The sequence below is a fragment of the Dromaius novaehollandiae genome, chromosome 15, assembly GCF_036370855.1.
Source record: "Dromaius novaehollandiae isolate bDroNov1 chromosome 15, bDroNov1.hap1, whole genome shotgun sequence".
Taxonomy (NCBI): Eukaryota; Metazoa; Chordata; class Aves; order Casuariiformes; family Dromaiidae; genus Dromaius; species Dromaius novaehollandiae.
In genome coordinates, this window is record NC_088112.1 from 21,770,172 (window position 1) to 21,795,487 (window position 25,316).

Here is a 25,316-nt window from a genome sequence, read left to right on the forward strand (position 1 = left end):
ACTTCTGCCCCGTCCCGTGTTCTGGCACTAGCTCTCGTGCAACTGCATGATTCACTGCTTCAGGGCCCTGATCCAGCTGAAAACTGATTCCTTTTTGGCCAGGTGAGATTCCAGCTGGATCTGCTCCCCGAGCTGGCCTGTAGTGCAACAGGGACTAGTGCCAGATCCAGCGAAGGCGTGACAGGGCAGGACCGTAGGACTCAAACTGGCTTTACACTGCTGTAGGCTAGACAGAGCTGCAGGAGCGGGGCTGCTTCCATGAGCTCTGGCTGCAGTGCTAGTACTCCTACAGGCACAGCCCTCTCCCTTCCCCTCTCCACTGCAAAAGAAAATCCCACTCATCTTCGTTATAATGGCACAGGAATTATCAATCTGGTCTACACAAAATAGCTAATCAGAATCATCTCCTAAATAGCTCAGAGAAGTCACAGCATAGGCATGATCTGGGTTTCTGGACTATACAATTCACCACAGCAGCAATCCACTAAGGGGCTGAGATAATAAACTCTTATCTACAAAACTGATCACCTGCTTATGTTTCCTTTTGCCTTTTGTGGAATTTTTGTCAGATGGCTGCTTCTGAGATTCTCTTGCGTGCTTCTCTGGCACACTTTTCTTTTCCGCTTTGGGTGCGTCAGCATCCTTGTAAGGCTTCCCTGGTATTCTGGATAAGAGGCTCAGGTCAATCTTCACAATAAGTGGGTACCTTTCATCAGGATCACTGAGTGGTGAGAGAAGTTCTTTCTCTTCCATAGGAGAGAACATTCTTTGCCGAAAAAAGCTGTCATCCTCCTCCATGGAAGATTTAACAGGAGTCCTATTGCTCTCAGAGTATTTGGGTGTTTGTGATGAAGGAGGCAGGCTCTCATTTTCATCTGAATCAGAGGATGAGGTATCTGTTTCTATGAATTCCCTGGATTTCTGGGCAGATTTGCTTGAAGCCTTATATTTCTTTTTCTCTATTGTAGGCCGAGGGGAAGATTTGGGCTCTTTCTTTATATTAGGTTTTCTGGAACCTTTTGTGGCTGCCTTATGCCTATTTGAAGGTATATTTGTTGCCATGTCTACTGGGGTTTCACTTTCTATTTTAAGACCCCCTCTAGGCTCTTCAACCGATGTCTTTTCTGCCTTCTTGGGCTGCTTTTTACCTACAGTCCTCCTCTGCGTTGAGCTGTCACTCTGGGCAGGTGACTTCTGCCTGCCACGACTGCTCTCCGAGCCCTTTTGGGTGGGTTTGGAATCTCGCCCAGGCGTAGAAGAAATAGAATCCTTGGATCCGCTTTGATCAGTATATCCGCTTCCTGCCCCCTGGTCCCGTCCCTCCTTTTTGTAGCCTTGTGAAGATGGGATATTGCTGTCCACAGAAGAAGCTGGTGACACTTTATGTGGATTAACTTTGTTCAACCAGTTATCCAGTTGCCACTTGTTTGTTGGTGGTGGCTCTGGCTAAAATCAAACCAGAAAAAACAGCATTAGATCCAAATAGTTCATACTTCTATCTTTTCCCCAGGACAGCTGTGTGTGCTGCATGGCAAAGCAAGAGGTAAACCAAAACACCTGAGAGCAATAATGAATGAAATGCAGCTTGCTGAAGGTAAGGTATGAATAACACAGTTATTCACTTTTTCTTCATCTCAAACCCTACCTCGGGGGATGCACTCTGTGATGGTTCATTAGCTTCACTATCACTGGAACTGCTTTCACTTTCAGAGTCAGATCCTGAACTGCTTTCAGATCCGCTATGGCTGCTTGAATCATCTCTAGAATTATCTGCTCCTTCACTGTTATGCTGTGAAGGTTCAGAATTACTGAAAACAAAAACAAAGAAAAATAAACAAACACTATCCAAGGCACAAATACATCCTAGAAGTCCTTCCAGTAGCACAAATAAATAAAATCTAATATTTTAATTAACACAAGAAAATTCAACACAATGAAACTCAGTAACTACCGTGGAAACAAGTAACAGCCTTTCTGCTTTTTCTCCCCTTCCCCAGTTGGTTAGTATAATTTGTAGGGAATATGCTATTTAATAAATGATTACAACAAAAGGGAATTAAAATTTAAACACAAGACAAACATGGATTTTAACAATGAGATCAAGTTAAGAGTGCTGACAGAATATCATCACTGTTTTCTATGCTGCAATCCCCCAGGAATGCCTACCTTCCAGGTGTGCTCCTTGGCACTGTCTTATCACAGTCCTGTAATTAAGAGAAAGAATATGAGGCTTCTAGAAGTTACTTTAGAACTCTATATACCATGAATTTGCAAAGTGTCAATTTAGAGCTTTCAAATTTTAAAATATTTAGCTTGAATAGCATCTTAACTCAGTACTTTGCAGCCATATACAAGTGTCTGTATTTTTCTTGTACAGAAAGAAAAATAAAGCAGTTATCTTCCCTGAGTTTTCACCATAAATCTGCTATTTTCTGAGTCCTATATATTCTAAGTAGAGCTCTAAGAGTTCCTATTTCCTCTACTCCGTAACACCACGTTTCCATCTTTTTGACTCAGGCAATTCAAAATTCCCCAGTGTGCTTCCTGAGATGCCCAGAGTACTATTATTTAACCAACTAAATGCACTATCTCAAAGTTTTCCACGTGAAAAATCAAGCACTTGAACTGGGAACAAAACAAAACAAAGAAAGAAAGAAAAGAAAAAAGAAGAATGTGGACTGCTGCTTGGTAGCACAGATCCTTCAGGTATTTTTAATTTAGCATTCTGAATGCCAATGCTGGGACACACCACAGAAAGTTAATATTGACAAAGAGGAAAAGCAGACTTCTCCATGAAAATAAAGGTGCTGCTATACCTCCAGTTAGAGAAAATGACTGGTAGTAAAACATACACGCAGCAGTAGTATCTTTAGCCAGCACAGCAGAATATGAAGGGTACTATTTTTAAATGGCAGGCCATTACATGCCTTTTTTTTTTTTTTTTTTTTAAAGTACATTCTATTTCTGACATAGAAAGTCCATTTGAAATCAGTAAAAGACCAGAGTGCCCAGATACAAATGTGTTGTTTCTACAACACAAATAACTACAAACCACATTTTGGAACACCTGAAAGTTCATCTAAACCCTTGCTATTTGATTCCAATTTCTTAGTCATAAATTTCCTCTTGGAGTTCTGCTCCTCAGCTTGCTGTTGAGTATCTGAGCAGTGTTCAGTACTGCAACAATGAATGTATTCACTATGGTTTTCTGAAACTTTGATATTTAAGGAACATACCTGCTCTCCATCGCTGTCTTCACTACTGCTAAGTTTTAAGTCATCTTTCAACATACTAAGTAAAAGGGAGAAAGTGAGACAAGTTTTTCCACATACTTTAATTACTTTCAAAGCATCCGTCTATATTCCAACATGCTATTGCTTATACTACCGAGTAAGCTGTGGGGGCGAAATCCACAGGAGACCATTCTAAAACAGTTAACATTTAAGAATGGTGAGTTAAATCATTCTTTAGAGAATAATAAGGATTTTAATATGTTGACTCATTAGTCCATTCTATTAAATTTAGCAAGAAAATTTGACACATTTTACTAACGCAGGAGGAGATAAAACGTGCACATTCACCTTCTTGCACACATTGGCCAAGAATACTGTTTTCAATAAAGGAAGGCAACACTAGTGGCTAATACTGTTTCCTGTCTTGTGAGAACAGCACAACTACTCTAAATTGTAGTTTTTCTATTATTATTTGAAACCATAATTACTCTATTAATACATACATACACTATTTCACAATGCTGAAAATGTATGAATGCACTGAAAACATGTAGCATGGTATGGGGCCTTTATGCTTATTAAAAAACACCTTTGATTACAAAAATAAAACATCTTACTCTGTCTGGTTCGATTCACATCTAGAGAAAGAAAATGAGAAAGGATTAAAAGTCTAACACATCTGAGCAGAAGTTTCACAGTACGGCTGTTCTACTGAAAATCTGAAAAGAAACACTGACATCTAGGGTCTAAGTCTCGCTATATTTTTCATTGCTATCCTTTTCCAAAGGATTTTGTTTTTTAAACTTATCACATGGAGGACAATTGATTTTTTGTTTAGAATTTTACTGTCATAGTAAATATATTCTCAGCCTTTTTCCTACACATCCTAATTCAGTGAGTGTCCAGTACTATGCCTTGCTCTTAGATGTTCTCACACTGTTCAACTATAGCAATAGCACAGTTCCTCCGCAGCTGACTCGCTACTGCTATGACAAAAACAAAACCAAAATGGTCAACTCCTATTCCTAACACTTATTGAACTGGCTGTATATAAGCATCTTCTTAAACAGCATGTTTTTGAGAAACTGCCTGTAAATCTACAATATTTCAAGGGGTTTTTTTTGTTGCCTTTCTTTTCCCATCTCATTGGTCACGTGCTTTTTAATTTTAATACTGTAACGTGTACACAGAGGAGCAGACCTAATTCCATTTTGCGATTGCATCACAAGTGTTTAACTTAAAATTGTCAGTTTTCTGAATCTACAACCACTTTCGTTAAACATACAACCAGGTGCTAAAACTTCATTGCTGTGGACATACTTGTTTGGCAATGATCTTTGAACAGTGTACGTTGGATTTTCAGGTATAAGAAAGATAGCAGACTATCTTTCTCATACCTGCTTCTCGCTGAGAAGCTTCCCATTATTTTTTTTCCTGCCAATTGTACAATGGAAGAAGTATAATGTTGGGTTTGTGTACTTTAATAAAAATTCTTGTTAGTCAGTTAGGAGACCGAGTACAAATTTAACCAGATCCCAACAAATGTAGTTTAGTATCTCCTCCAAATGTGGAAGCGTTTCTCATCCTCTCTCTCCCACAACGGCTCCGAGTGGCTCCCGGCTGGCAGCTCCGCGGCGTGCCCATGGCCCCGGCCGCCCCGCTCGGCCACGCCGGCATCGCTGCAGCGCCAAGCCGACTCGGCACGACCCTCGCACACCTATCCCGGCAGCTGACAGGAAAACAGGACCCCAAAGAGGGCACGGCATATCTGCTGCTTGCACCAACACGCCATAGTTGGTCTACCGCCCTAGGAAACTGGTGTTTAAAGAACGTGACCCATTTTTCTGTCAGTCCAGGAAAATTGTGTTAAAGAGTCTGTGCAAGAACTGGTGCATTCTAGCGACAGGGAAACAGCTATTTTCCAAATCTCTTGGAAAAAAAAAATCTTTAAATAACATTTCTCAAACAACAACTGAATTCTTTCTCAACAGCCACTTACGATTTGGACTGATGACCATTGGATGCTTTTGATGAAGGATTGTATCTTTCTAGATGAAAAAAGAAAAAAGAAATACATAGTTTAAGATTCAGCCAGGAAAATATGCCACTCCAAAGTTGCCAGAGGTAAACAGCCCTAGATAAACAAAATGAAGAACGGCTGAATAAACAGGATAAGCTAGTAACTAGCTGCAGCCAGGTACAGCCTCTCTCAGATGGAGCAAGCGAGCGGGGGCAGCGACAAAGTGCTAAACAGAGCAAGCAATTGAGTCAAGAAGAGAATATAAATCTACAAAATTATTTAAATCATTGCTGTCAAAACCCACACATGTAGAATTTATTTTGAATGGTGTGAACAATTGTTCTGCTTCTATCAAGGTTAATCTATTGCCTTCTACAGGCAGGACATGGGACAGATCAGCCTGTCAAGTTCTGACTTGTTTCAGCATCCCCACTCAGCTTCTTAGCAGATGAGCAATCTTTAAAGCCACAGAGCAAACTCATAAACTAATTCTTGAAACAGGAATATATAACGATATATGTTTTTCATTTTAGGTTTTTCTTCTTACCCTACCCTTAAAAAAAGAAAAAAAAGCTTTAGTAGGTTGCCAAGCATAGTACAACAGAAACAAGAACTGAGGCTGTTAAAAGTTCCCCAGAAAATTCGAACAGGAGTTGAAAAGTTGTTCTGCGTTTTGATTAAGTTTGCCTTTCTATTTAGATACCTAAAGATCTGTTGTTCCTATATTATAAGTCTATGGTTTAGTATTATGGAATTAAGCTTTAATTTGTTTCCTTAATTCCCCACTGTATTAGGTGTTTACAGTAAGCTACTTGTGAATATCTAAAAATAAACCTTTCTGCTTTTACTATATAATCTGTTTAATCACTTAGCAAGGGAGTGGAAAGACTTCTGGAAGGCAACAGCACAAATTTCTTTCAATTTCACCAGGTATATTACCTGTCTTAAATTACTCTTTTCAACAACATTCAAAATAAAGGTAGAGTAAAAGAGGAATAAAAACGGCTTTTGTCTAAAATTTGGAAATGCCTTCTGGGACAAGAAATGAAGTATATTACTTTACTAACTCTTCAGCAGTTCTTTCTTTTGATTTTATATACCCAAAGTGAACACGAACAAGAAAAAGGAGAAAATGCAAAGTGTTTTTTCTATTAAAATGTGAACATATGCAGTCTTTTTGTTTCTAACATGTCCCCAAGCAAGGATTAATGTTTGTTTGTTTTTTTTTTTTAAATAAGGTGTGGGGTGTTTTTGTTGGGTCATTTGTTTTTTAAACACACAGCTATTTTCAATCGAATCAACCAAGGAGGCAGCTTTTCAAGAGTTAGAGAACACTACAAGTTAAAGATGCGTATTTTTTCCAAAAGATAGTAGCAGCCTTGCAACTCAGTCATAACTTTCAAGATCTCTACAAAAAACATGAAAGAAAAGCAAATAACTGTTTTATAGGTTAAAACTTGAGAAAGTATGGAAAATTTTAACTTAGACTTCATCCTATGACCAGTCCAGAAAATCTCATTCCCCAAAAAGCCTAATATCCTAAGAGATATTAAGAACAATGAATCACAACAAAAACATTCAAGATGTTTTAAAGGAAGTTTAATATACTTACTCTGTTCTCCAGTGCCAAAACTGGACTGTTGAGAGTCCTAAGGGGGGGAAAAAAGATCACAAAAGTTTTTTCAAAGGGAATTTCAGCACATCGAAAATCATGCTGTAATCAAGCTATTTTTTCCACTTAAAGGATGGCACCTAATATCAAAACCAAAACAAAACAAAACCAACAAAAAAGACTGATTCTTTATCTGGGCCCCAACTCCTTTTACCAACCACCAAGGTACATCAAGGAAGCAGGACGAGCACCTTTCGGAAGGCTTCACACTTCTCCTCCTCAGCTCCTCTGTCCCTGCTCTCCTGTTGTAAGGGTAGTTGTAGTGCATGACATCGGAAACTATAAAATCCCTGTGCAACTTCCACAAATCCTACCTTTATGCACGTTCAGCACAGACAGAGAAGCTGTTCAGTATGTTTTTTTCTCTTTATTTTCCTTACACACAGAAAAGCTTGTTAGTTTTATGTATTTTCATTTAATTTCTTTTCTCTGCATTTATCTTTTTCTCATACCTGTACAATATTTGGTGGAAAAGCAATTAGTATAGAGAAATTATTATTAGGAAAAAAAAAATCTCAGCTACAAGAGAGACAAGAGAGCATAAGAGGCAATGAAACTTAATATCTGAGCAGCTTTGCACAAGCACTTGACTCTGACACCGGCTGCCGTGATGTCTCCGCATGGAGCTCCTGGGTAGGTGTAGTGCAATCAGGCACTGCTCGCTAACAGAACGTGATTTTCATTTCCCCACCTACCCCAGATAAGGCCAAATATTCATGCAATCAAACAATTCACTTGTACAATAAACAATGACATGTAATTTCCTTTGCGACATTATGAACCCATTACCTACAAATCTATCTTTGAAAGATCAAGCCTTGCAAATTTTAGCACCTCAGTATTCCAGTTCCAGGAAACCCTATTCTGTCTCCCCAAATACAGTACAACACTATCATATTTATTTAAAAAGTAAAATATTGTTTTAACAAACAAAAAAGCAGAAGCTATCAAGTTACCAAAAGCCGACTTCTAAGCTAGAAGGCCAGATTTCAATAGCACCTTCCTGCCTGACCTCATTTTAAAAATGAGGACAAATGCTGACTCTATAAATAAAAATTGAAAATACTTGACTCGACTCGTGAAGTTTTATACACATATTTTACTTATATGCTTTATCAATAGCAAACCAGAATAATTCAACAAGGAGTTGCAGTTTTTTTAGTATGCATCTCTCCAAACAGCCAACTCAGTGAAGTGCAGCAGTCATATACATAAATTGCAAAAGCTTACATTTTTTTAAACACGTAAAAGCTTTGCACAGCAAAGCATGCTTAGGTATTTTAAATTTCCTTTAACTTTTTATTTCAAAATTGAACACCATTGACATAGTGTATTGAACAAGTACTTCTTTGGTGGTCTAGAAAGCCAACTATACCACTTCTTTCAAAAACACACAATTTACCAGGAACTTTCATTTTAAGGTGTTTCAAATGCCTGTAATCTTTACTACTTGAACAAACAGAAGGGACAATAAAAATGAAATTAGCCTAGGTTTAAAATGCAAAGTGAAGATGAAGTTGGAAGGAAGTTGTCTTGTGACTTAGCAGAAAGCAGCAGCTATACTTCCTTTGAAATACGACTGATTTTTATCTTTTACGCAGATACAAGGAGTGCAAGTGTGATTCCCCCATCTCCTTTTTCCACAATCAACTTAGGTCAACAAGACCGATGAAGTATAAGTCAAAAAGGAAGTAAAGAGCATACTGTGTTCAAACACCACGTTACAGAGCAACTGTGCTGGGCCGGGCACACGACGAGGAACCGGCGCCCGTCCTTACTGACGAACAGATCACAAATTGGACGGAAAACATCTGCCTAATTACTCACTTCAGTTACTTCCTATTTCAAAGGCATAGTGCACTATTTCAGTTAAGCGCACTTTAACGAGGTGTTATGTTTAAACGTGCAACTTTTTCCTAAAACCTAGCCATCTATTTTGAGTACATATTTAAGAAACAGAAAGAAAGAAAGAAAGAAAGGACAGACACTTTCAACTCCAAAGATATTTACAGCAGTATCTTCTAGAGGGGTAGTTCAGAAAGAAGAAATTAAAAACAACTTAAAGGAAGGAAATCCTTTTAACCTAGCAATAATAGACTGGTGAGGTTAGGCAGTGAAGACATTTAAGCAGGAAACAACACTGCAGTTTGCACTCTCGCACAAAAACTGTGGAGAAGCAGCTGGATAGCAGGGCAGCAGGGCACATAATTCACAGCTGCAGGTTACCAGGTTGGCTGTAGTCCAGGCAGTGGCAAATGGGACCCATTTCTATTTAGTGTTCAAAATCTCAGGTCAGTTGTCTCATTTTCATTTCTCAGAAAAAAAGTTCCTGTATCAATAACAACGGATCAACAGACCTGACTACCAGCCTTCACGGTGACTTCAGCACAGGGCAGGAGACAGAATTCACCCCTCCGGAGCTGCCCGCTGCTCACTGCACAGGTATGCAGGCAAAAACCTGCCAGCGATGACATACTGCTGCTTTTGACACTAACAACTTCCATCCTTTAAGAAACTGCTGAGTTTTTAAATATATTTTATAAACACACCAGTATTTTTACTCCGGAGCTTTTGAACGTGAGCCCATGGCTTAAAAAAAATTACACAGAACAAAATTATAGAGTGTTAGGTAGTTGGATAACATTTTTATCAAGACTCAGGAATCTAAGTATTTTTCATAGCATCCATAAAACTTTCCCTGACCTATTTTCATGAAGTTTTATCTTCTGATTCAAAGACTACCTGATAATTATTAGATATATTTATAGCAATGCTGAGAGGTCCCTGTTAGGAGTTTGGGGCCCTTCTTGCTATTCACTACCTATACATAGTGAAAGTGATCTTATCCCAACCAATCTCAAATAAAATCAACTGGTCCACCAAACAGAGCTTAACTTAATGTGCACAGGCAAAGCATACCAAACTTTTGCACACAAGAGGAATGCTGTGAAACATTGCAGGATATTACTTGTAAATTGAATACTGTATTAAAGAGAGTAAGCTTTCCCAGAACAGTACTGCTTGATTAAAGCAAACCACTGTGCTGTTTTGTTTTCTGCATTCTGCGCTGGTTCCAGGCTAAACAAGCCCATGGCTCACTAACTTGCTGGAATTCTGAGAAGATCCTGCTGCCAAGAATGACAGAGGGTAGAAGGCAGAGGAAATTATAGGCTTTGGATGTGGAGAGAGGATTTGACGAAGTTCCATGGCTAAGATGTGCAGCCACAGAATAAAAAAGCTGGCAAAAAATCAACAGACTCGGAGCAGCCATAAATGGAATTTTTTGCAAGCTGGGTGAAGAAATACTATCCAGGTTGATAGGTTCAAAAACCTACAACCTACCTTTTTCGTTCATACATCAACAAGACCATGGAATCTCATGTAGCGTCTCTCCACATGACAAACAACTGAGTGTACATTTCTGCACACCTTTCATCCCAAATTAAGTCAAATGCCCAAAGAATCAAGCAATTCATACCAATCCCACAGGGTGCTTGCAACATAAAGGGAAAACACCTCCCCAAAGGTTGAGGAATAAACACTCAAAGCAGTGAAGTAAGTATCTTCACCGAGGAAAGATTTGGGTTTTGTTTCTGTACAATAAAAGGTAAGGATTATTTTCAAGTTCCTAGTTTTATATAACATAGCAAATAAACCCTGAATAAAAGTAATGCATGCAAGATAAATATTTATTAATCTCACAATTATAACATTAAGAAACTAGATAATGAGACTTGTTTCTAGATATGCCTTCAAAAGCAAATCTGAGAACTGTACTGTACTGCAGGGAAGCAAGCAAGATGCACTGCGACAAGTACACACAACTCAGAAGGTGATGGCATCAGGACAGACCGTGGCTCTGGGATATCTAGGCAAACACGAGAACCTGAACCATTTAACTTTTCATCAGCCTGTGGGAGTTTTGTGGATGTGCACTTACAGCACGGTTTCTGGGACCTTTGGCCAAGAAGTAATCAGGAGATGTAGCTGGAGCCTTTTAGAAAGCTGTATTAACAAACTGCTCACCCAGGTAAATCACCTGGATTAAATGTAAATCTCTTCCCACCCTGGTGCAAAACTATTACCAGTGCTTACAAGAAAACATTTCCTTATAACCAACAGTTACAAATAGTAAAAACAAAAAAAACTCCTTCCTGTCAAACTAGTTTGTTATAAACAATAATTTAATACTTATTTCATGCATTAGAGCTCCTTTACTTTGACTTTCAAATACAAACAAATTCAAAAACATCCTAACATGAAAAGAAAGAGGGCTGAAAAGGTGATGTTGAACCATTCACATGACAAGAAAATCTGTTAGATTATATCAGAAATCTCAATGAGAAAATCTGATTAAAACACTTCAAACTATTCTGTTTTGGGGAGCAATTTGGGTCAACCAGGAAACGGACAGCAGCAAACAATGCTCTACGGTTAGAAAAAGGGTAGCCTGCAGGACTGTGAAGATTGTCTTTTTTTAGAAGTTAACAGCATAATTTTTTGCAGTCACATTTGCTGAGCTTCCAGACAGCCTGAAATTGTGTCAAATTAGGGGTAGAGTGCCCCAATCCATTTTAGAGATGTGTTGACTCTGGAGAAAAATTATATTGTAAAGTTAAATCTTTTACTGGTAATCAGTTGATACAGGAAACAAGACATGAATTCTTGAATGAGTCAGCTATCTCAAACTGAACTCTATTTGCTGAAGTTGCTACCCACAGCTATCTACCCTGCCTATCTGCCCTGCTTCCAAGATACTGCAGACTACAGAGCTGCATTTTAAGGCAAACAATCACCAGTTCTGGTTTGCCTTAAAACACCGTGCCGTAAGCTGCAGTTTGCTCAACAGCTAGGACATTTGTGCAATAGTGGACAATCCTTGTCCATCAGCTGTTACATGTTGAGTTATCGTTATTTCTCAGTCAAGGACTTAATAGATGCAAGTCTATGCAGTGATAACTTTATTTGCCAAATAACCCCATGTAACCTCCAATCATGACAGTGTAATTATTTAATCTAACCTAGAACAATAGTTCTAGCTATTTAAATATAGTCTTTGCTTCATGCCTGCACATCTCCTTCCCTTGGAAAAAAAGGATTGATACAATTTAAGAAAAGTGTCTGTACTTCAACTCTGGATCATCATACCTTCATGAACTGCATTTCTCATAAGTTTAACCTTACCTAAGTTTGCAGTCATTTACTTTGGATCCAAGGTGAATCTTATATGTTACTAATAAATAATCAAAATTTACATCAACTTATTTAAGAATGTCATTTTTTAAATGTGATGTACAACTACGTGCAATGAAGTGATATATCTATTTGAAGATAAAAATATATTATTTGATACTAATTGTTTTAACTTGAAGGCCAAGTTTATCAATACATTGTGGCTGCTTTACATCACAACAGGATACAGTGTACGCTGTATCTGCCTCCTGATCATACTTGCCAAAACCCATTTTTCATTCCAGCCTACAATCAGCATTTTCAGAAATAAGCTCTTATGAATGATACCACTTCTGAGGTTTTAACTGAAAATTTCTCTTAAAATTTATGTTCTGTTTTGCATATAGATAACAACATTCTTCTGGGGAAAGAAAAAAAAAATATCAAAGCTGGCCCATGCTCTTTAAAAATAGCTGTCATCTAAAACTGTTCTCAGCTGGTACAAAGGCCAGCTCTTACCTCTTGAGGACCGAAGCCAAGTCATCTAACAAAGCTGACATCCTAACTGAAAGCTATCTGAGACAAGCACCTTAGCCCACAGTGGCCTGGCTTCATGTGCTGGCAGTTGTCTTCAGCATTCCCACTTAAGTATCTTTAATGGAAAGTGGCAGCCATTGTGGAAGAGGGAAATTTATTGTGAAGTTACCTATAAGACACATCTGCTGCTGCTTATGGAGAAGATTTTAGGCTGCAGTTCCACAGGCAGCTGAGCCACTGTAACAGCTGTCTGCTCAGTCCCCTCCTGTATTTCTCCCCTCCTTGCATCAGCCCTTGCAATCATGAGACCCTTCTGTGAGCTATGCAAATCACTAACCCAGCAGGAAAAAAATATTCATTTCCCCATCACCACCTTAGGTTGTCTTTTTTGCTGTTTTAGTGAGTTAGAACAGCTGACAGAGAGGTCCCAGGAGTGCCAGAGTCAGCCCCAAGGGGAGGGAGCACACAGCTGAGAGCAAGACCGTAGAAGAGAAAATGAGAACTCCTCTTTCTTCAGAGATGTCAGCTCAGGAAGGTCCCCTGGAAACACACTGTAAGCCATCAACAGCAGCAAAGAGTGACTAACTTCTTTTTAGAATTAATAGCTGAAACATTTCAGTAGTTATTAAGAATAAGGGAAGTTAGAAAGACATCTTTCAGGACAAATGATCTGAGAGAACTTCTACAGCAGAATGTCTGATTTTAAAATTTCTTTTTTTTGTAATTGAAAATGTAAAATTTAATAAAACTGTTCATGGACATCAAAATTATGAGAAAGTTCAGTTTGCACAAAAGCGTATTTTAAATTTCATACCATTTACAAGCCAGCCTCCATTACTTTGTGAGATGGAGGTAAATGCAACACCTGCTTCTACCAGAATTGGCACATAGCATTTCCCTAATAAGGAAAAAGTCTCAATGGCATTTTTGAACTTCAAAAATATTCTGAAGAAAGTATAAATTATGAAAAAAAGCTTAAAAGGAAATATCTATTATACATGTCTTTGCAGATTGCTGTGTGTAAATCAGAGAGACAGAGGAAAAACAACTACATTCTTCAAAAGGCTATTGCTGACAAATTATGATGTAAAGCAAGATAAAAGGATACAAATCACTGAAATATATGCGTAACTACACAGAATTGAATTTAAAAGAGTTCCGAAATCCTGATCTTTAATAGCACTTACTCTTGTTTTAATGGCATTCAGTATTTGACTGTGGCACTGACCTTCGTTGGAAAAGGAAATTTTGATGGTTCTGTTTTGCATGGTGTATGAATAGCAGTCAGTGGAGGAGGCCAGGAATGGGTCATCTCCTATAGCCAGGCCAAAAGAGAAAAGCCATTAACAAAGTTAAAGCAGTCCAAAGACTTAAAGTTACAAACCTGATTCAAATTGTAACCCTACATCTCAATTTTCAGTCTACTGTTCACATTTCATAAACTTTATATTCAAATCTTAATTTCCCAAATGTATAAAAAGATTTTGCACATGAACCTAAATCTTAAACTGTTAGCCACAAAAACAGATAGCTAAGACACAGTAGCAAAGCAAGCAGAAAGGCCTAAATCAATAAAATTGGTTGGCCTCAACATAAACTGCAGTAGAAATCAGAGACTGTGAAGAGAGCATGTAGGATAAAGGGGCAGAAAGGGGCACATTTCCTTCCTGTGGAAAGGGAAGCCTACAGAGTTTGGGAAATAGGAGAAATCAAATGCCTGAGGCAGAAAAGAAAGAGAAGGTATCTTGTATTCACCCAGAGCATCTCCAAGGAACATGGTGCCCTGAGGGTCAGAGCAAACGATTGGCCGTGGAAATATTCAAGGAGAAATTTGATGCTTCTTTCGTAATAAAAGACATAGGATCAGGTGATCATATGAGGAAAAACAAGACTAGAGAAAATAACCTAGGCAGAAAAGAAGGGAAGGTTTTGCCATGAGGCAGCACAAAATTATCACCATCCAGAAAGATACTAGATTGTCAGAACTGTACTTTGGTGGAAGAAATGCTCATTCCAGTTGAGTTAAAAGGGAAGCGGCACAGAAGAAAAGGAATGTTACGGGGGTATCCAGGAGATCATGTGCACACAGTGACCGGCTCTCACACAATCCTGCTCCAGGATTTATATATCTTGTGAACTTTTTCCCAGTCTATCTCCCTTACAGGAGTAATAGAAGAACCCTTGGATGCCTTGCAGTCGAGGCAATTTAAAATGGTACTTCTCCCTGGCAGAGTACTTTCCACCTCCTTAGTAGTGTTCGTATTTTCAACAAATACATTATGAACAAAAGTACAGAGAACTTACTTTTAGAATTTCATCCACACAACTCACATCACCAGATGCTGATGCCTACAAATCAAAACTCAGGATTAATGTCTCTTAAAGCAAATTTTCTTTAAAAGATCCCAGGGGTTAAAAGCAGTTACAAACAAATTGCGATACTTATCATGATTCATACAGGCTCCATACTGCTACAAACAGACCTTGCTAATCCTCTTCAGCAACATTAGCTTTAATATCAGACAGATCCATATTTTTTATGGTATGAGTCACATCCAGTTATGAAAAGCAAATGTATCAGATCTATAAAACTGCCACAATAATCTCTTCCTCCTCACTTGACAGTTAAAGTAAAAGTGATCTTAGGCAGTCAGCGTTATTAAGCACTTCTGGAGAGAGGGGAAGGAGAATCACAGCTTTCTGTCAGTTCCTGGAAGAAGCCACTGTATACCATTGAAATTCAAATGCATGACAGTAAACACACAGTAATGACAAACTGTATTAACTAGTAAAACATACATTACAGTGTATAACTAGAGAAAGCAATAGTTATGAAACTATGAATCTCCTGCAGCCCTGACTGCTAAAAGCAGAAAGGAAGCAAAGTTACTATACCTTTCACTGTGTCAGCATTAGCACGTCAAGTCTTTATGAATGTGGAAATAACTTATTTCTCATTTTCCTTACAGTTTTTCTGGATCTTATTTTGCTATTTATTGAAGTCCAAGGAACAAATGCTTTTCTCTGGCTACCGCCATTCAAGCAGTTAACAGGAGATGCAATGACTTTTTTTTTTTTTTTTTTTTTTTAAATTAAGGAAGGCACACTACTTCAGAGCAAACAGCAGTTAGGTCCATGCCTTACTGATTCAAGAACTGCCAAGCTACTAAAAGTTGTTAAACCAATACTATTTTGTATCCAGCACACATGATAAAAATTCTGATCCCTATTCAATTTGGTATGTGTCGGGTTTGGTGTGCTCTCACTAGGTGAAGGCATTACCATGTATATGATCACTACACACTTCAAAAGAAAATTTGATACATGCAGACATAGCATCACTAGTCTAACATAGCATGGCCCATAGTAAAGACAATATATGCACATAGCTTGTCGCCTTTGTGGATATCCTGCTATTTTACTAACTTCCGACTACAGAAGTACTCTAGGAAAACTAGCATCCTTAGGCTAAAGTTAACCTTTCCTTAATAAAAATCATGGCATCCACATGGAAGAAGCAGAGGGAAAAAATTAAATTTACTTTTGTACATTTCTCATTCAAAACACAGGTTTTCGATGCTGAAGTTAAAGATGTTTTACTTTAACAAAAAATAGGCCGTTTACTAAAAACTAAATTTTGGTTAGTTTGGGATTTTAAAGAAGTTGGAAAATTCCAGCCTGAGGAGACTTCATTAAAAAAAACAGTAAACTGGTAGCAACTTACATCCAGTGGTTGAGAAGGTATTTTCAGCTTGGTTAGATGTGCTTTGCTGCTGGGCTTCAGCTCATTCACGCTGCTGCTATGAGTCTGACTACTGTAGTGTTCAGAGGATAACTTTGGTTCCATGGATTCCTGTCCATCCATCGGCCTTACGTAAGCAGTGGGTTTCTGTAACATTGAATTGGACTTGGACATTAGGGAAGGTGGAAAAGACTGATTAGAGTGTTGTCCACTTGAAAATGAGGGTACACGGGAGGGAGAGTCCCAGCTGGCATCAGGATCCCGGGGAGATTTTGAACGTTGATGTTCTTTGCTATGATGATCATTTCCATGAGATCTAGAATGGCTGGAGCTCAATGAAGAAACAGCAGATGGTTTTCCAGGGCTGGAAGAACGGGATTTGGAGTGTTCTGATCCATGCTGGCTTTTTTTGCGGCTGCTGCTGCTACTACTGTATGAGTCACGGTCATGTCTCTGGCCACTACTGCTAGTGTTATTGCCACTGCCACGCTGACTACTGTGTCCGCTCTGTAAACCCGAGGACCGTTTCTGAGATTGCGAGGAAGTGCTAGGTGCTGGTCCTACTGGAGTCCATTTGCTACTCTGATGTGAGCTAGTATTGTGTCTCTGTTCACCAAAGAAACTTTGGTTTGATTTTTCATCAGCTGTTGATGGTACAGTTGGTTTGGGAATTACAACAAGCTTTTGTAGCGATCTATCTCCTATAAGATCCTCCATTTCATCATAATTTCCAAGCATGCTCTGAATACGACTAGACAGTTTGTCTTCTTTGCTGGTCTGTGAAAATCATTTAAAAAATGCAAATACAAAATACAGTTACAAAGGTCACAACTTCAGTTTCAGTAGATTGACTTGACACAACTATTGGAGTTGATCTGAATGTCAGGGCTGAGATCATGGTTAACATTCATGTCTTTTTTGCCACTGTTTCCAATTCCTAATTTTAGTTTGTTCTTTAAGCAAGAACTTAACCCCCCTAAAGCATAAAGAAAAGATGCACTTCAGCCACAGTCCTCCTTAGCCTTTTCTTATGCTGATCTCAAACAACTGAAAAACTACATCAGCATTTCCCATCTTCCCTACTCTGTTATGTGAGAAGCTGTCGCCCAGCTGAGAGAAGAGCTGATGCCCAGTCGCACATAGGATCAGTGCAAAAGCGAATAGTCCCATAAGTGAAAAAGTTAATTATAAAATGATCTGAAGATCCCTGCAATTGAAACCCTTACAGTCAAATAGCCATACTAACCAAAATATCCCTAGCCAACTATAATAATGCAACTCTCTCCCTCCCTCTGACAAAACTTTCTCTTTTCCTTGAGACAGGCATATGTAGAGAACTATAGCTGGCTTCAAATATCACACACACATCACTTTGAAGAATCTGGTTTTGTAATTTTCTTATATTCTGAATCTTATTCTAGACAAGCAAAATTGACTTATTTATCTGTGCCAGATTCTAGACCTCCAGCCAAGTCTCAGTGGGATTTACGAGTAGTAATCCCATACAGTACCACCTAAGGTTGGCGAAGAACAGCTGAAACAGCACTAACAAGTACTTTAAATTAGGCATTTACAATTTTTAAACCCACATGTCAAGCTCATCGATACCTTTTGTCATCTCAAAGTCTGTGGCTATTTCTTTGATACATAACGTGTTAGTCCTAAAAAGTTTTAATTAATGGTAAAATAAAGTCAGTTTAACCACTCCTCTTAGGTATGTAATTTTTTAATTGGTATTTATACTGGTATAATTCTTGTGACCCACACAGTTATAAGGGTTCTTGCTTATAGCCAGTCTGTTTTCCAAATCAAGTTTACTGTATCACTACCAATGCATCTCAACAAGCTTTAATTTTATACATGCGGGATTTGAGTACCAGACACAGTACAAGCACAGTAAAGTGACAGGAGGACATGAACCAAAAAAAAACCCTTTCTTCCTGAAGGAGAGAAGTCCTAAAGTCTTAAGGTTTTACTTCTGCGAAATCAGCTAAAATTGTGATAAGGGAATGACTTTGCTTTCAACACGAGTTTTGAACTACATAATGAAAATCCTAAATGGTACCTTATTTTGCTATCCCAGAATTAGTTTATTTTTTCAGTGCTGTTTAACAAATCAAATCTAGGAGGAAACCTAGCACAGGTTCAAAACTGTAAGAAGTCATATTTGGAAAAGTCAACTCTTCCAAAACAAATGGGAAAAAAAGATAAAAACTATGGACAGACTAGTTATAACTGAAAGGAACCTGACTATATTAAAAAGCTAATAATATCACTACATTAGGCATTTCAGCATTTAAAATTAACCTCCTATTTAAATATTCTATTTCTGGACTTACCCAGGTCTGGATTACATTGACTGAAGGTTAGAAAAGTTTTAGCAGCAGGCTAAAGCACCCAAAAAAAGCTATTTGCCATGACACAATTGACAGTTTAAGTGTTTTGAGCCACTGTAGCAAAGGCAGAAGGAAACTCAAAAAAATATAAGGTTTCATTGTCCCTTTTCTTACTCCCTTCAAAGCAGCCCCTCCTTCATAAGCATTATTTTATATCTGCTAAAAGAACTGGTTAGTAACTGTCCATCCTTATTTTCAAGCCCTGCTTAAATACTTGTTGACATAAGAGCTGTGCTCTAAAAAAATTCATATAAAATATATCTAAAATATGAATTTGCATATGATTTCTGCTACGAAAACTGAATTTGTAAAAAGTGCATAAACTCACAACTTTGTATGGTTCAGCAAAGAGAGGAGAGTTAGGTGGAAAGGCTTCTTCACCCTGTTGAATTTCTTGATTTCGCCTTTCCCTTTCTTTCATACGCAGCACATTCCGGTCTTCACGGTTCATGTTGCTACAGATAAAAAACAAGGTTTTTGATCACAGAAAGAAAACAAGGAGGGATGAAAGCATGCAATTAGCCCACTGTACCTGTATTGCCAAAAGAATGATCTCAGTTAAGAGCCCCATTCTGACCATACCTCCTCAAAATTGAGGAGGCTGTCCCTTTTAAAACCTCTGGCACCTAGAGCAGCCGTAACCCACAATCTACAGATAGCTTCCGTTTCTATTACTGACAGTTCACGCAGTGATAAGATTAAAAAATTTTTTTTTTGAAAAATTCACACAAAGTTCTCAGGCCAATAATTATTTCAAATTATTGTCCATCTGCACTTCTAAAATTGTCCTTTTTTCCCCTCAAAACCCCCCAAATGTTCCCAGTTTTACACTCTTATCCTCCACCCATTAAATACCTGACTTCTACTTTAAATTGGGTTTTATTCTTGTTCTTAATACACCTCTCTTGGCACCCTTTCTCTACCATAATCTAACCTCAAGCTTTGATGTTGTTTCCAGGTCTCCCTGACTTCCAAATAAAATTTTACTCAAAACAGTATTTCACTGAAGTTTGGGCAACAGCGCGCCTTCTGCCTTAGACCATACAGTGTTCTTGTACTGAAAAACATGGATTAAGAAACTGGACGTCACCCCTCTCACAAACCTTACTTTGGTCTTGCTGCTTGAGTTAGCAGCAATACGTCAAATTGTAGTAATGAGAAAAAATAAGCATTGGAAGAGGTTGCCTTTGAGTTTGATAAAGCTCAGATTGGGACTTGCAGGAATAAGCAATGTAAGATGATAAATCAGGTGGCGCTAACTTCATGTCAAGAGATTCATAAATTTGCCTTACTGATCTGCAAAAAATATGGTAGGTGCTTTCAGAAAAAAAATACATATCCTTTCACATGCTTTGCAGACTGAACCGAAAAAGCCATCTGCTCAGAAAGTCATTATTTCTTGTTTTTAGACAAATGCCTGATTATTTTCAACATGTTTGCTAAAGCAATAATTTGAAAGCTATGCAAAAACAGCTATTCCGTTCTAAACAAGACTTCAACCTATCACTCATTTTTTTCTAAATGTAAGCCTTCTCATCTTGAAATCATTTATTTTAACCTTTTATTGCAATTTCTTATTCATTTGGCTTCATTTTGTCTCCTACTCCGAGTATAATGAAATTTAAGGCGATGCCAAAACCAGAATAAACCCCCAGTATAAGTTTAAACATTTGATTCTTTTAAAGCAAGAGGTTGCTGCATTTCCCTGCAGTACTTGCGTTGTAAACAAGATACATCCATTAGCATGATCCAACTTGATGCTGATATCGAGCCTATGAATATAACTTTTAACTTATATGTGAAAATGATTTTTTTATTCTCCAGTTATGCTAAAATTAGTTGAACTACTGTAACTCCAAGTGAACATTATTTCTGCCTATTGAGAGAGGAACTTGTACACTGGAATCTGGCAAGCAAACTTCCTAGCTCATTTTAACTGTAACAGCAAATGTTAACTTGTTTTAAAAGCTTAAGGCTTAAAAGGCTTGCTCTTTTTCAGATAGTACCCCAAGTTCTTATAAATATGGGATTTAAATACTGACACAAATATCAGATTTAATTGTAGATATTGATCACTTAAAACGACCTGGAATGGTTTCAATCTATGCCATTTTACTACTAAAGGCAAAACATCAGGCAGGGAGTAGAAGTGTTCTGACCTATCTCAGAATAGTTTCTTTGTGTATATATGCCAACATACTCAATTATATACAGCTATACATTTAGAAGCTTATAATTTTAATTAAAATTTTTACATCTACATTTTGTAAATAGAGGATTAAATATTAACGTAGATCTCTATTAGCTTTTACAGAGCTAAGCATCATCTTCTAAAATTTTATCACGATTTACTACTCCTCTTTGGACTAAGGAAATAAACGAGTGACGTCTGTAACAACGTTGTCCTGTGCAAGGGCCACTGAAGCAGGAACTCACTGGAGATCAGAGCCGGCGTGAAACCAGTTACTCTGGCCCCAACAGCCAGGTCAAGGCAAGTTAGTCATCAGAAATATTAAACCAGTTAATCATATTTTTTACAACTTCTTGTCAGCCTTGTGTGGTACAGTAAGAGACAAATATCTTCATAGGCAGTCATTTTAACTGAATGGGGGGTTACCAGAGTCAATAGTTTGAATGCAATCCCATTTAGACTTGCTTCTATCTCATCTTCTGCATCTCTAAGCAGAGCTATTTTATGTGCCTACAACGTGTACTAAGCTATTAAAATCACACCAGCATGAAAAACGTAACTAGACGAAGTCACCAGGCTGGCGGTTTGCTGGGCTTGCTTAGCTCTGTGCTTCAGACAACTTCCCAAATTCTTATCTTCCACAGCCATGAAACACAACTATATTTGCCCGTGTCCAGGAACAGTAAGTAGTAGAAGCACTTTGAAAAGCAAAACACTAAAGCATGTCTACTAAGTCAGTATTATGACCAATTCCCTTTAGCCTAAAGGAAATCGCAAAACAAAGTTTTCAGACCACTCGCAATTATAACTAATTGCTTTAATCTACTGTTAAAGGGGAAAACTGGTGATCAAAGTTAAGTGCTTTTCGCCAGTCCTCAAGTTTTTCCACTCCAAAGCAGAGGTGACACGAGTCCCCCGTGTCCGCGCTGCCGTGCCGGCTCACCCCGCCGCGGTCCCGGCAGAGCCACGGGCAGCAGCACCCGCTCCCTCGCCCACCGCCCGAGTTAACCCTTCTCCCAAAGCAAAAGGGCCCGCAGCAGCTCCACGAGCAGCTCCACGCAGCCGACTTCGGGCCACCCAGCCAAGAGGACAGCACTCGTCTCTGCTCCTCCTCCCTCCCTGCAACGCCGGGCCTGGAAGGGGAAGATGAAGAACTTGTTGAGTTGTACCTGCTGCTATAAACGGGATCCTGCTATAATTTCCCTTTCCCTCGTCCTGAGCCAAAGGGGGAACTCCTAGGAGGAGCAGAGCCCGGCTAAAGGAGACAGAACTAATGCCCCCGCAGCAAGGGCCAAAGTCACCTTAACTTCCACATCTGGGGAAAGAAAAGTTCAAAAATTAAAAGGAATTAGAAAACAGGCCAAAAGCACAGAGTAATATTGCCATTTTTAGAAAGTCTAATTCTAGATGGCTTGAGTCACTGTTTTTGAACATAGTTTGCCATGCCATACTCTGTACTGTCCCTGCGGTATGCGATTTCACCGTGTAACTGACTCCGCATAGTCAAATCCCCTCTCCAGCTCAATACAGAGCTGAAGAAGCAAGAAGGAAATTCACGCAGGAAGTTCAGAGAAACTTGTGGTACAAAATTCATTGTGTTTATTCTTTACACAGTTTATTTGATTAAAGAATAAACACAATGGAGAAACTGTTTTTAACTGCTGATCTAAATATATTTAACACACAAATGAGTTGAGCATCACTCAAGTCATCCATACCAGAAACACAATTTTCATCTTCTTATTAAACCCTATTCGGTATTTCTGTTCATCCTTAGTCCAAAGAGGGCATGGCTTTGGCCACAGAGTTCACCCAAGCAATCATGATCTTGGACTTCATCACCAGCCTTGGGAAATGGTAGTGCTACTTCTGCCCACCTGCTGCAGCAGCTTCCCACCTCCCCTTCTTTCAGCTCTGCAATATGGGACAGACCCCATTTACGAGGCTTTTGGACCGTGTTCCCAGTTTCACACAGTAGGGAAAAAAAAATCCAAAGTTTTACTAGCAGCACTGTTAAAGAAAAGAATATCTCGACCTATCCCAGGGTACAGGCGCAGGATTAACAGCCTACTTTTCTCATCCCTCTCAAACCACATCAGGCATCAAAGAGACTGTCCTTGCACAAGTTCACCAGCACCCTCACTAACGGCAGTATCGCTCAATCTTCCCAGACGCCGTAAGCAACCATCAAAGGTGAACAGCCGCCAACGTAATCCTCCACGGAGAGCCTGTCTAGAAGCAATCCAAAACCACAACTTCTCAACGAGGCACCAGTGGATCTTCAAAGCCTGTTTGCAACACTCTGACTTCCTTCAGGACATACTCATCTGAACTCAAGGGGTTTTTTCCTTCTGAATTGGTTTCATAAGCAAGAGAAATCAAACAGTTCATTTATTCAGTACTGGTTAATTGACTGTGATGGAACACACAAATTTTGTTTGACATTTGGCCACGAATGATAGACACTCTTCAGAGAGACTACAAGATATCTCGCACTCCACACAGGACACACCCAGCTTCATCAAGTACTGACAACTGCCACCATGCACAGGAAAAGGAAAAAAAAAACTGGAAATTTTGCCCATAATCAGGAATGATGTGTTTTCAGAAGCCATTTAAAAATACACAGAAATTGTCTCAATGCCCCAGCTAAATTCTTCCCAAAGATTCCTGTTACTTATCTCAAATATTTTGTTGACTTCTGCCATGAATGACAAACAACGTTTAGGCAATTACCTAGTCTCCTAACCTGTGCACTGACTACTGCATCTTTACTAAACCTGACACAAAAGTCCCAAACACAATCCTAAAACGCCATTCTGTCAGCTTTTAATGCAAATGCACCCACACAGTAGCCGTTAAGAAGAGAGAAGTTAACAGATAATCACCCCGCAACAAAAGAAAACTTGATGCTCAAGATCAGAATATGCACTGACGTTGCCAAGACCTATATTTAATATTTATCAAATAAAAGTGAGAGTCTCAAACTTTAGCTATTTTAAAAAGTAAAAAACAAAAAGTAAAAACAAGTAAAAATGTAAAACATTTCCTACCACAATGAAACAGCTTTGTATAAAAATAGTACAAACTGTAAAAGCTTCTCTAGATAAAGTTCAACGGATAATCACAATGTCACAAATATGGGACACTTTCTCTGAACTGGACGCTGAATCTGCGAGCATATACTGGTAGGGAGATGAAAAACGCTTGAAATACTTAAGTTATTCTAGATCTTGCTAAAAGCACTACAATCAAAAGTAGTCTGCACAAAGTTTTATAACACATTGAAATAAGCAACAGAACTAAGACGACTTTACAGAAAATTCAAATAATATTTTTGTGTGTGTCAAGAAACAGGAAAAAAATCTCCAAAGAGTGAAGTATTCTGTTTTCTTTCTTTCCCTCACACCTTTTGACATAAGGGCTGAAATCTTCTGTCAGCTCTGATTAACATAGTAACTGTATTCTTTGTCGAGGTATTTATTCTGGGATGGCTCCAACTACAAACTTGATCTGCTTCACAAAAGTAAAGACTGGTATAGCAAAAGCATTCTTAAATTATAACGCGGTATCAATCAATCCACGGTTAGGCAGACTCGCATAGTAAGATCACACACATGCCTGAACATAAGAAAACTTGAGCCATGCCTCATTTAGATATTTTGATGAGAATGTAAGATTTTTTGTTCGTTTATTTTTTAACATAACTCCATCTCTAACAGTAAGATATCCCTCCTTGCAAGCTTCATTAGAAGGCCTGAGCTAATGGTAATACAAAATAAAAATACACACTAGAGATTCACCATTAATATAAACATATATATTTATAGCATTCGTCTATCTCATCCTCCATGTCAGGGATTGCTTCTGTAAGTTCAACAGTGAGATCATCAGGTACTACAAGAGATAGAGATAAACACTTCTGTGTTTATTATAAGGGTGGCAGAGTCTTAAGAAAAAAAAAAAGTTGGACTCAGTCAGGTTAATGTTTGATGAGTACTACCAAGGAGAGGCGAGCTAGCAGTTTGCTATAGGGCGCTTCTTGCAAATCAGCTCCAAAATACTGCAGAAATCCCCAACGAAACGCAATAAGCCTGGACTTGCTACTTCTTCTTAGACAAAACATGGAACACAAATCCTTCAGCACTGTTAGTTGAGCAAAACTTCACTGTAATTTTTGCGAGAGCAGGTTGTTAATTCCAGTGTCCCAGACAAATGAAGATGCAGCTAATTACATCCTACGCTTTAGTTTTATCAGCTAGATTCCTCCACTCATTCCCTAAACTTGTATCAGATTACCTACGTAGCAAATAACTAGCATGTTTTACTCAAGAAGCTACCGCACTTCAGTGA

The 25,316-nt window shown here is 38.6% G+C and overlaps 1 protein-coding gene across 2 annotated transcripts in view; it reads right to left on the reverse strand.

Annotated features, from left to right (window-relative positions):
• The window catches only part of AFF4 (ALF transcription elongation factor 4), a 57,920-nt gene that overhangs the window by 17,770 nt on the left and 14,834 nt on the right, over window positions 1-25,316 (reverse strand). The window contains exons 2-12 of one of the 2 annotated variants that reach the window (XM_064521177.1): window positions 19,101-19,227; window positions 16,359-17,153; window positions 14,939-14,983; window positions 13,863-13,949; window positions 6,866-6,902; window positions 5,233-5,281; window positions 3,851-3,871; window positions 3,237-3,291; window positions 2,167-2,204; window positions 1,646-1,808; window positions 529-1,446 (exon numbers count right to left, since the gene is read on the reverse strand). In XM_064521177.1, coding sequence (XP_064377247.1) covers window positions 529-1,446; window positions 1,646-1,808; window positions 2,167-2,204; window positions 3,237-3,291; window positions 3,851-3,871; window positions 5,233-5,281; window positions 6,866-6,902; window positions 13,863-13,949; window positions 14,939-14,983; window positions 16,359-17,153; window positions 19,101-19,223 — 2,331 coding nt within the window. In that variant the 5' untranslated portion in view covers window positions 19,224-19,227. The remainder of the gene's footprint in view (window positions 1-528; window positions 1,447-1,645; window positions 1,809-2,166; window positions 2,205-3,236; window positions 3,292-3,850; window positions 3,872-5,232; window positions 5,282-6,865; window positions 6,903-13,862; window positions 13,950-14,938; window positions 14,984-16,358; window positions 17,154-19,100; window positions 19,228-25,316) is intronic. The other variant, XM_064521179.1, reaches the window with a different exon arrangement.